General features: G+C 34.9%; 1 protein-coding gene across 4 annotated transcripts in view; it reads right to left on the bottom strand.

Annotated features, from left to right (window-relative positions):
- Positions 1-629: 629 nt before the first annotated feature.
- PHF14 (PHD finger protein 14) overlaps positions 630-12,712 on the bottom strand; it is a 195,611-nt gene continuing 183,528 nt past the window's right edge. For all 4 annotated transcript variants that reach the window (XR_014139322.1, XM_081800474.1, XM_081800473.1 and 1 more), the window contains one exon: positions 630-831. Coding sequence is in view for 3 of the 4 variants with exons in the window: in XM_081800474.1 (XP_081656600.1) it covers positions 757-831 (75 nt within the window). In the remaining variant the exon portion in view is untranslated. The remainder of the gene's footprint in view (positions 832-12,712) is intronic.

Consider the following 12,712-nt stretch of genomic DNA (forward strand, 5'->3'; position numbering starts at 1 on the left):
ATCAGGGGAAGTAAAATGTCTTGTTATGAGAACTCTCTCTGATAAAGATAGGTATCAAAGGAATTTTAAAAAATTCCTAAGCCAAAGAAATACAGCTGGGAACTGTTCTTGAAACGTCCAGGAAGAGTGTGTAGGGCACAGTAAATAGTAGGTCCTTAGTTGATATTTTATGAATTAAAAGTCATGGTACTACTTCTGCTGCAGAGAATATTAAATTATTTTTTTAGCCTTTACCTGCAATCCTAGAGTAGTATGTCATACATAAGTTGATGAAATCACAAAATGGTATTTCATCTTGTGGCACTGTTTGATTTTAAGTGTTTTTGCATGCAAGTGTTCCCTGTTCATTTCTGAACTATGTTGGTTTTTCTCGATATTAATAGTTGGAATTCTGTTAAGGCCCCTGAAGAAGACAACAGAGACTATTAAGGGGAAAAACGACTGTCAGAGATTTGTTGTTTAGGTCATCCAGCTGTATTAATACTTACAGATTACAGGTTATAGATAAGAGAAAATTGTGTCTCTATTCTCAGATTTCAGTTCAGAATTAAAAATAGTATTTTAAAAGTCTTTTATGTAAAAGTTTAAATTGCTTTAGAAAACATACAAATTCCAAATGCAAGGTCCTGTTTCATTTTCAACGACTTTATTGAGAACATTTTGCAAATTAGATTTTACAATTTAACATTTTACAATTAGAAATTTTATCTGCTACTACATAAGTTGCAAACTTTTCAAAACACTACAGAAAATCCTTTATTTCTTTGGATTTTTCTGTTCCATGCTGAGCTCCTGAGATATATTTTTTCTTTCAGCTTCATTTTCATCTTCCTGTGAAATAAATTTTAGAAAACATTAAAATATAAACTTTAGGGCATTTTTATCAGCTGTACTTAATACATTTTAATTCTATTCTCTGAAGAATTAGCTATTGTGATTCTGGTAATCCTAGAAAACAATATGGTAAAATTATGTAACATTTAAGTGTTTACAGTGGATTTTCTTTTACACTACACATTGACTGAAGTTTTCTCTATGTTTTTAAAAGCAACTTATTTTATTAATGACCTAAAAATTACTTTTGAAAACACCTGCCCATAAAAAGTGTCCTTTTTAGAAGGTGAATCAGGTATTTTTACTTCACTGTTTGATAAAATATATATTTAACTTCTGAGACACTTTATGTGTTCCAGCATGGTGTTTTTGTCTCATCTAGCATACTTTCTTGACAGGTCTGCCAATTTTCCAATTACTTGTACCACCATATGTTATCTGAAGATCAGTCACCTCTAAAATAGGAAACATGGGCATGTCAGGCTATCGAATGCTTACAACCTTCTACAGTTTCGATTCTAAGTGGTGGCTTCATAATTCACAGCAGGTTCCTGTGGAACATGGTGAATAAATGAAGTGACTTCATAATGTCCATCTCCATAGGAATGAAGTGCATCTTGTGTTCAATATTATGGTGACCTCCAAAGTATAAATAATGAAGAGTCTGGAAAAGTATTTCATCTTAGAATTTGTAACCCATTTCATCATCTATGTTCCTTCAACAATACCAAGTATAAAGAAGTCTTGCTTTCCTAATATTTCTAATTTATGATCTTTCATTTTTATTAACTGAAGTTAAGAAGCATAGTCTCTTCTATTGAATTAAAGCATGAGTAGCAATTTCTTAAGTATCTCTAGACAACAATAATACCAGTATCACCAAATACATCGCCCTCTATCTCTGAATCATATAAAACCAAATTCAATTCAATTAAATAATTGTTGAGCTCTGCTTAGTAAATTAACGTTAAGTAAACGCAAATCAAGGCATATATATTTGTTTCCCATGAAAAAACCACATCCTTGCCTGTAAACATTAAGGTGGAGAAAGCTTCCTTTATATACTTTGTCTCTCTCAAAGTTCACCACCATCCGTGATTTAGACTTTGTCAACACCATAAAAGTGGAGAAATTATCAATATTATCATCCAACTTGGGCCATTTATAAATATGTGGCATACAAGAGATGGGGTTTTGAATATCATTTGGCAATGAAATTTTAACATCTTTTTCTAAGTATAATAGCCACTGTATGTTGTTTAATTTTTTTTTTCCAATTTATCTCTATTGAACAGAGATATTATGTTCGATTGACTCTTGAACAGATAGTTTCCACTTTTGGACAAGAGTTTCTAGAGATTACATTTTGATTAGATTCCAATAAAAACCAAATCTTGCTCTATTCTTTCCACTGTCTTCTTTGGGTGAGACACTGACAGGAAGTGTTAAATCAGCAGGTAAAGGTGGCAAGAATTTTTTGCTAGGTAGCACTGAATTTATATGTTCCTCAAGGCAGGGCTTTATTTTTTTATATTATACTCTTACCGTCAACAGGGCACATTTAGTATATAGTTGGAGTACAATAAATGATTTCTGAATTATGTGGAACAGTGGAATAAAAAACGAATAAAAGAGAAGTCTGCCTAAACTAATGTAACTTGGAAAAGCATAATATTCTTCCTTATCCAAGAGTCACACTTCTAAAAATCTTACAATTTCCAGGACAGTACTAAAAACAAGAATGTTTGAAGCAACATTAGCCAAAATGGCCATTATCAAGCTCATATCCTTTAATTTGAAGGACAGGATGGGAACCTTTATCATGTGGACAGCCTAAGTTCCCACACTGATGTGACGTACTGGTTTAATGAGCTTGGTTATCTCACTTTCCCCAACAGCCTTCAATAATACTCCAAGTCAAAATGGAAACGTAAAGGCTTAATAATAATAGGAAGCATCTATAAACTTTACTTTCATATTTAACTAAAATTCTTGTAATGCCAGTCTTTTTGTTGAATTTTTCTTAGCAATAAAGTATATACAGTTGACCCTTGAACAACACAGGTTTGAACTATGCAGGTCCACTTATACACAGATATTTTTCAATAAATACAGTACAGTACTGTAAATGTATTTTCTCTTCCTTCCGATTTTCTCAACATCTCTAGCTTACTTTATAAGAATATAGTATACCATACGCATAACAAAATATGTGTTAATCAACTCTTTATGTTACCACTAAGGCTTCTGGTCAGTGGTAGGCTGTTAGTTAAATTTTGGGTGAGTCAAAAGTCACATGCAGGTTGTTGGCACCCCTAACCCCACTGCATTATTCAAGGTTCAACTGCTTAGTTTATAAATGAGTGTCTCTTGTAACATTGCCTTCTGTTCAGGACAGGTGAAGAACTGTTCCACATTTTTCTTTATGCTGAAGACATGTCTTACAATATATTGCCTTTCTATGCCTTTAAACAATTCCCATAGGTAATAAGATCCAATCCCTTTTTTCCTTTGTACAAGGATAACTGTGATTTGGATGAGGAAAAGGATTATGAAGGGGAGGAAAAGGCATTTAACCCTAACTGCTAGAGTATAACACATTGTAATTGCTATCGTAGAACATCATCAGAAAAATGAAAATAACAGTAACAGATTTTATCATTATAAATAAAAACATTAGAATTAGACACAATAAAGCTCCAGAAAGGATTTTAGAGGTTGCTTTGCTTTTGTTTTGTTTTTTGGTTTTTTTGGAAGTGCTAATTTGTGTTTCTAACATTACAGGTCAATTTGTATAAGAATTTTATAAGCAATTAAGATTAATAAAATCATTAAAATAGCTCAGGCAGCAAATCAAATATTGACAAATGATTGCATAATGAATGAAACTGCAAAGAAAGGAAACTTTTATCAAAGTATTTCTTCACTACTAGATATTAAGGGCAGGCAAAAATTTCTTCTGATAAATGGCAGGTTTTTGTTACTCTTTGCTGAGATAAGACATCTGTTTTTTTCCCAGTGAAAGAAGACCCTTGCTACATGGATCATTTTCTTACTGGCAGTCCTGACAATTTTGACATTTGTTTCATGAAGTATTCTGAAGCAGCCAGCAAGAAAATGTACCCTTTGGGGCCACTGGAAAGTGTAGACAGGCTTACTTCTTAACTTTGAAGCTTGTTAATTCATACTCCAGAAAACATGTTGTTTGTAACAATCTTGCAGACCTGCTAGTTACATGTGGAATTTCAAGAATACCCACTCACATAACAACTACTCATAACTCCAAATAACTAAGGTGGTTCTTTAGCCTTCTTGCTCTTTTGACACTGACAGCATTCTTGTAGTAAGGACAATGATCATTTCTAGGCATATATAGACCATGGGATTATGGTCTAATGCTCTAGGTGGCAACGTAAGACTGAAAGAGTTATTCTAACAGAGAAATCAGTAAAAACACTGCCATTCTTATCTAAACTAAATCCCTCTTATCAATGAATAAAACTTGCAAGATTTTGCTTAAATGCTATTCAAGCTTCCCCCATCAATTGGAACAGAGGCGCTCTCAATTTTCCTTATTTACAAAATTGCCTTAGTTCTCATAATAGTTCAAAGAACTGATGCCAATTAATCAAATCTATCCATCCTGCTTTCCCCTTTTCTTAGGAGATAACTAACTCCAAATAAAGGGCAATTATTTTAGCAGCTGGAATTTCTACTGCTTATGTAATATTTGGACTCAAATTAGTCTGAGTACAGATGACTCTGCCTTTACCCTAGAGACAGCCAAATTAAATGACTTCTTTTAAAGTAATATTATACAAGGCGACAACTTTCCCCATTGATTCTTTATACATTTAAAGATGACTTTGAATACCTTTATAGCGCAGATAGCTGTCAGATATCGCCATACCCAAGTGATAAAGGTTTACATCACTAGCAATATATATTAACACTAACCTTTTGCTATGATATACTAAAAAGGGCACAACTCTGGTCTGTGGTATCTTTCCTAAAAATGCATAACCTCAGTCTAATCATGAGAAAACACCACATAAACACTCTATAAAATAATCGAACAGTAGTCTTCAAAACTGTCAAGGTCATGAAAGAAAATACAAAGCCCGGACTATCACAGATGGGAGAAGACTAAGGGAACATGAGGACTAAAGACAGTGGTGGGATCCTGCACCGTAAAAAGGATATTAGTGGGAAAACTGGCAAAATTTAAATATGGTCTATGCACTAGTAAATAGTATTGTCTTGATGTTAATTTCCTGGTTTCAGTAATTTACTTTGGTTAGAGCGGTTGGTAACACTACAGCAAGCTGGATGCAGGGCAAATGGCAATTATCTGTGTATTTTCTGCAATTTTTCTCTAAGTCTAAAGTTATTTCAAAATAAGATCAAAAAATGGCAACTCAATGAAAGTTTTCTAAACCCAAAATAAGTATCATGTATGTGCAAAGATTTTATGTGGAAAAAAATTTCAAGGCACCTATAGCTGCCTACACTGAAAATATACAACTAAGAGTTTGCCTTTCATTGTTGTACTTACAATTCCTTTCGTAAGTATCTCTAATGTTCATAATGGTGTTCTTAATTTTTATTCCCTTGTTTCATGTGTTTTCTTACTTTTCCACTCTGAGCATGGATTATTTTTCAAACAGAGAATATAAGCTTTCTTTTAATAAATCCCTCTATAATCTGGCCATTTGAACTATTTCCAGAAATAAGTAAGCATAATGGAGGTCAATGTTTACAAAGAGAATGGTTTCAGTTGTTTTTACTTCACTGAATTTGCTATTCATACCAGACAGATACATGGTAGTAGAACAATAAAATGAAGCCAGAAGGTGCAGCTAAGCACTAACTTATTTCCATTTTCATATATAATCTTTAGATTTTAAATATTCCTTTGGCCAGAGAAGAATTATTGTAGTTAGATTCAAATTAATAGTCAAAATTATCTGTATGCTTATGTTAATATACATAAGCATAGAGATAATAAGCATATATATATATATATATATATAGCTATGTTAATAAGCATATATATAGCTATGTTTATATCTATCTATTTGTCTCCTGGCAAAAAACTATGTACACCTAACCTGTTATGTTAGTTATAGAATAGGTGTTGAAAAGCAATATATACTGTTCAAATCCTGTGGTCAAAAACTTTTTTATTCACTTAAAGCATATTCCAGATATAATTCTCAACAGCATTTAAGATTGTGGTTTTAATACAGAAAATATGCCAGTGCTGCACAATGAGGAAAAAATTTATCTTAATAACTGGAAAATACTGATGATAATGAAAATGTTTTAGGCAAAATGGGCATGCTGCATGCTTCAGACTAAAATTAATTAGAGTTTTTAATGTTTTACAATTCCACCATAGTTCTTTAAATGGTGCATTTTATTTCATAGTAATAAACACTTGGATCATTAAGTAAAGTGCAAGATGTGTGTGATGTGCTACATTTAACAACCTTTGGCTTTTTTTTCTGTACTTCTGCATTCAGTTTTCCAATGCATTGAATAAGCAATTGAAGGCCACAGTTAAATTTCCTGACTTTGCATATTTGAGATTATTTCATTTAATACAAAAGGCAATTAATCTACCACTTTACAACTGAATTCCAACTTTAGTGGTCCATGATAGATACTGAAATGAACTTACAAGAAATGCTTAATTAAATATACTGTAAAAGGCATACGATGGGTTTTTTTCTTAAGACAGAAGTTGCATATTTAATTAGAAAGTCTAGGCTGCATTATAAAATTAAAGTAACTTGGGAGGTTCTTAGTAAACCTAGCTCAAACACTTATGTCATTACACAGAATGGAGCTATTTTGTAAATTTCTACCTTTTCTCTCTACTTAAATTCAAACAAGAAATCATAAAGGAAATTTCCCTTTATTTAAAATTATAAAATCATACCCTTTATTTTAATAGCAAGTAAGATTGATAAAAGGGCAGTATATCTAATTTCATGTATAAGAATATATCCACAGTTCTATTTCATTTGTTGGGCCCTTATCTCCAATTTGTGATTTTGGAGCAGATTTAGTGGAGTCGGTTTGCTTTTCTAAGTCTTTAGTTCCTCTTGTCACTTTTTACTTGGTGGTTGCTTCTGGCAGCATGGAAATGGGAAAGTTAAAAAATAAAACACTGCATTCCCCATATATAATTTGGAAATCTCTCTGGAAAGAAAGGCCCTAAGGACTGGCACAACCATCTAGAGAAGGGTGTATTTATAGTAAAGGAAATGAAGATCAGTGAGTGGAAGGTGAGACTTGGGCAAAATAAGGAGGATAAAAGAAAGGAAATGAAATGAGTGACGAATGGTAAATGTGAGCTAGGGTAGACTCTTAAGCATAAACCCAATTCTATAAGCTTGTATCCTTGTATCTTCCCATAAACATCAGAAAAAAGCACAACTTCCATAAATTGAATTTTTGGGTATTTCAGATATGTTTAAGATATTTCTAGGGCTAAGAATACACTATTCTCTACAGGTGGAACTTATGGTCTTGAAGATAAAAAAAAAATTCTCCTTCTCTAGTAGAAGTCTAATATTTGGGAAATGAACATAGAAGTGTATACTAGATTCTGTATTAGAAGCCCCTACCTTGATAACTCACCTTCATTTATAACATTATTGCTTTATTTATTGATTGACTTATTTATTTTGAAAGAGAGAGAGAGAGAGAGCACATGTGCGAGCAGGGGGAGGGGAAGGGGGAGAAAGAGAGAGATTCTGAAGCAGACTCCCTACTGAGCATGGAGCCCAACATGGGACTTGATCTCAGGACTGAGATCATGACCCAGGCCAAAATCAAGAGTTGGCACTCAACCAACTGAGTCACCCAGGTGCCCCCATTTTTGCTTTAAAAGATATTACTTGGTTTGAAGAATTTAGGTTGGTAAGTTGGAATGTAGTCAGGAATGATTATAGAAAAAAATAAAAACAGAACACCTCAAATTCTATAATGCGCCAACATAAATATATTTTAAGTGAGGACAGCACAAATCCTATATATACATTTTTCCATGTTTTTCCATGTAGTACATTATTTATTTGTTTTTATTTACTTATTTTAACTGAAGCATTGTTGACATAGTATTTGTTTCAGTTGTACAACATAGTGATTTGGTAATTATATACATTACCCAGTGCTCACCATAATAAGTATAGTTACCATCTGTCACCATACAAAGTTACTAAAATACCTACTATATTCCCTATTCTGTAATTTTCATCCCCATTACTTATTTTATAACAGAAACTTTGCACCTCTTTGTCCCCTTCACCTATTTTGTCATTCCCCTACACCCCTCCCCTCTGGCAGTTATCAGTTTGTTCTGTTTAGGAGTCTGTTTGAATTTTTTGTGTGTTCATCTGTTGTTTTTTAGTTTCTACAAAGAAGTAATATCATAATGGTATTTATCTTTCACTGTCTGACTTAGCATAATACCCTCTAGGTCCATCCACGTTATTATAAGAGACAAAACTTCATTCCTTTCTTATGACTGGGTAATATTCCACTGTGTATGTATACCACAACTTCTTTATCCATTCAGCTATCCAGGGACAGTAAGGTTGCCTCCATATCTTGGCTATTGTAAATAATGCTGCAATAAATATAGAGATACATGTATCTTTTTAAATTCTTTTCTTTATGTAAATACCCAGAAGTAGAATTACTGTGTTGTATGGTTTTTCTATTTTTAACTTTCGGAGGAAACTCCATACTCTTTTCCATAGTGGCTGCACCAATTTACATTCCCAACAACAGTGTACCGGTTCCTTTTTCTTCACATCCTTACCAACTCTTATTTGTCTTTTTGATAGCTGGTGGTATCTCTTTGTGGTTTTGATTAGCATTTCCCTGATGATCAGTGATGTTGAGTATCTTTTCATGTATCTGTTGGCCATCTGTATATCTTCTTTGGTAAAATGTCTATTCAGGTCCTCTGCCCATTTCTTATGGATTTTTTGTTTTTGTTTTTAGTACTGAGTATGTATACATATATTTTCTATTAACCCCTTATCGTTTGCAAATATCTTCTCCCATTCAGTAAGTTGTCTTTGTTGATTGTTTCCTTTGTTGTACAAACTATTTTTATTTTGATGCAGTCCCAATAGTTTATTTTTCCTTTAGTTTCCCTTGCCTTGGGAGACGTATCTAGAAAAATGTTGCTACGGCTTATTACTGCCTGTGCTCTCTTCTAGAATTTTTATGGTTTCAGGTCTCACATTTAGGTCTTTAATCCATTTTGAGTTTATTCTTTTATATGATGTAAGAAAGTGGTCCAGTTTCATTCTTTTCCATGTAGCTGTCCAGTCTTCCCAACACCGTTCGTTGAAGAGACTGTTTTTCCCAAGCATATTCTTGCTTCCTTTGTTGAAGACTAACCATATAGTCGTGGATTTATTTCTGGGCTCTCTATTCTGTTCCATTGATTTGTGTGTCTATGTCTGTGCCAGTACTATACTGTTTTGATTACTATAGCTTTGTAGTATAATTTGAATCGTGGGGTTGTGATACCTCCACCTCTATTCTTAAGATTGCTTTGGCTACTTTTTTTTAAAGATTTTATTTATTTTTGAGAGAGCAAGCGAGCAGGAGTGGAGGGGGGGGGCAGAGGGAGAAGCAGGCCTCCCACCGAGCAGGGAGCACAATGTGGAACTCGATCCCAGGACCCCAGGATCATGACCTGAGCTGAAGGAAGACACTTAACCAACTGAGCCACCCAGGTGTCCCCGCTTTGGCTATTTGAAGGCTTTTGTGGTCTCATATAGATTTTTAGGATTATTTGTTCTACTTCTGTGAAAAATACTATTGGTATTTTGATATAGATTGTATCTGTAGGTTGCTTTGGGTAGGATGGACATTTTAACATTAATTCTTCCAACTGATGACCATGGTATATCTTTCCATTTGTGTCATCTTCAATTTCTTTCATCAATATGTTATAGTTTTCTAAGTATAGGTCTTTTACCTTTTTGGTTTTTTGTTGTTGTTCAGTTTATTCCTAGGTATTTTATTGTGTTTGATGCAATTATGAATGGGACTGTTTTCTTAATCTCTCCTTCTGCTAATTTGTTACTAGTTTATGAAAACAACAGATTTCTGTATATTAGTTTTATATTCTGCAACTTTACTGAATTCATTTATTAGTTCTAAGAGTTTTTTGGTGGAGTCTTTAGGGTTTTCTATATATAGTATCAGGTCATCTGTAAATGTGAGTGCCTTTAATTGGATGCCTTTTACTTCTTTTTTCATCATATAGCTGTGGCTAGGATTTCCAGTACTATGTTGCATAAAGTGCTAAGAGTAGACATCCTTGTCTTGTTCCTGATCTTAAGAGGAAAAGCTTTGAGCTTTTCACCATTGAGTATGATATTAGCTGTGGACCTGTCATATACAGCCTTTATTATGTTGAGGTATGTTCCAATTATCCCTACTTTGTTGAGGTTTTTTCATGAGTGGATGTTGCATTTTGTCAAATACTTTTTCTGCATCTGTTGAGATAATCATGTGATTTTTATAGCACATTTAACAAAATTAAGGATATAATGTTGATTGATTGAACCATCCTTGCATCCCTGAAATGAATCCCATTTGATATTGGTAAATGATCCTTTTAGTGTATTTTTGAATCTATGTCCATGAGGGATATTGGTCTGTAATTTTCTTTTTTTGTAGTGTCTTTGTCTGGTTTTAATCAATGTAATGCTGGCATCATAGAGGAATCTGGAAGCATTCCTTCCTCTTCTGATTTTTGGAATAGTTTGAGAAGAATAGGTATTAATTCTACTTTGATATTTGGTAGAATTCACCTATAAAGCCATTTGATCCTGCACTTTTGTTTGTTGGGAGTTTCTGATTACAGATTCAATTCTATTACCAGTAATCAGTCTGTGCAGATTTTCTCTTTCTTTCTGATCCACTCTTGAAAGACTACATTTGCAGGGATTTACCCATTTCTTCTACTTTGTCCAATTCATTGGCATATGATTTTTCATGGTAGTCTTTTGTAATCCTTTGTATTTCTATGGAGTTGGTTGCAACTTCTCTTTCATTTCAGATTTTGAGTCCTCTCTTTTCTTGATGAGTCTGGCTAAAAGTTTATCAATTTTTGTTATCTTTTCAAAGAATTAGCCCTTAGTTTCATTGATTTTTTTTTTCTATTGTTTTTAGTCTCTCATTTATTTCTGCTCTAATCGTTATTATTTCCTTCCTTCTACTAAGTTTGGGCTTATGTATTCTTTTCCTAGTTCCTTATTATGGCATAAAGTTAGGTTGTTTATTTAAGATTCTTCTCGTTTCTTGAGGTAGGCCTGTATCACTCAACTTCCCTCTTAGAACTGCTTTCACTGCATCCCAAAGATTTTAAACCATTAGGTTTCTTTTTTCATTTGTCTTCAGGTTATTTTTAATTTCCTCTTTGATTCTTCATTGATCCATTAACTGTTTAGTGTTGTTCTAGAGATCACTTAACCTATCCTCATTTTTAAAAATTCTTTTTTTTTTTTGCTGTTCAAGCTTGGTTGCTTTCCATTACACTGTCTTCCAGATTGCTGATCTATTCTGTATCCTCTAATCATCTGTTGATTCCCTCTAGTATATTTTTCATTTCAGTATTGTATTCTTCAGCTCTGTATATATATACATTTTCTTTCTCTTTGTTGAAGTTCTCACTGAGTTCATCCACTTTTCTCTCAAGTCTGGTAAGTGTCTTTATGACCACTACTTTGAACTCTTTATTAGGCAGTTTATTTATCTCCATTTCTTTTAGCTCTTTTCTGGGGTTTTTGTCTTGTTCTTTCATTTGGAACATATTCCTCTGTCTCCTCATTTTGTCAGACTCTCTGAGTTTGTTTCTATCTATTAGGTAGGTCAGCTACATCTCCTGGTCTCAAAAGTAGTGGCCTTATGTAGAAGGCATCCTGAGATGCCCAATAGCATAGCTCCTTCTGGTCACTAAAGCCAGGTGCTCCAGGGGTATCCCCTGTGTGGGCTGCATATGCCCTCCTGTTGTGGCTGGGGCAGGAATGGGTATGCTGCTGGGCAGGACTTGCTTGCAGCCCAGCTGTCAGCAATGACCAGCTGCAACTACTGTGGGCACACTGGTAAGGAGGGCTTGCCCTGAGCATGGCTGGATGAGAGGCCTGACCGAAGCCACTGTGGTGCACTGGTGAGCAGGGCTTGCCCTCAGCCTGCTTTTCTGCAATGACCAGCTGTGACTATGTGGGTGCACTGGTGGGCATGGCTTCACCATGCAGCTGGCTGAGAGAACCAGCTAAACAACTCTGAGTGTGCTGCTGAGTGGGGCTATCTTCCCCTCTCCCTAGGGCAGGAGCTGCTTGGGATGAGTGCTGGTCCAGGACAAGGGTGGCAGAGCAGTAGTTGCTGTGGGGGGAATGCTGGTCCCAGATGAGGCTGCCTGCTGGGTGTGGCGGGGTGCAAGACACTTTGGAGGAGTACCTGCCAGGGTGGGTAGGGCAGGTCCATAGGGGGAAGGTTGGGGTGGGGCAGTGGGCCTATCAAAGTAGAGGTTGTCAGAACTGGCTCCCACAAGCCTCTGGCCATCTAGGCTGATGGGGAGTAAGTAAATGGTGCCCACCAACCATTCTGTTCCTGGAAAAAGCTCCCACAGATCCCTGCCTCTCTGGTACCCATTTAGTCAACAAATCCTCATATATAATCCAGGTGCTTTTCAAACTGCTACTTCTGTGCTGGGTCTTGAACTCAGTGATATAGCATGCTAACCTTTTAAGAACTGTGACTCAAGTTTCTTATAAGCCCTCTGGCTCTCCTGGAGTTAAGTCCTGCTGATTTTCAAAGACCTTATGAGGGCTTGTCT

The sequence above is a fragment of the Leptonychotes weddellii genome, chromosome 12 (genome assembly GCF_054177405.1).
Source record: "Leptonychotes weddellii isolate Sample4059 chromosome 12, ASM5417740v2, whole genome shotgun sequence".
Taxonomy (NCBI): domain Eukaryota; kingdom Metazoa; phylum Chordata; class Mammalia; order Carnivora; family Phocidae; genus Leptonychotes; species Leptonychotes weddellii.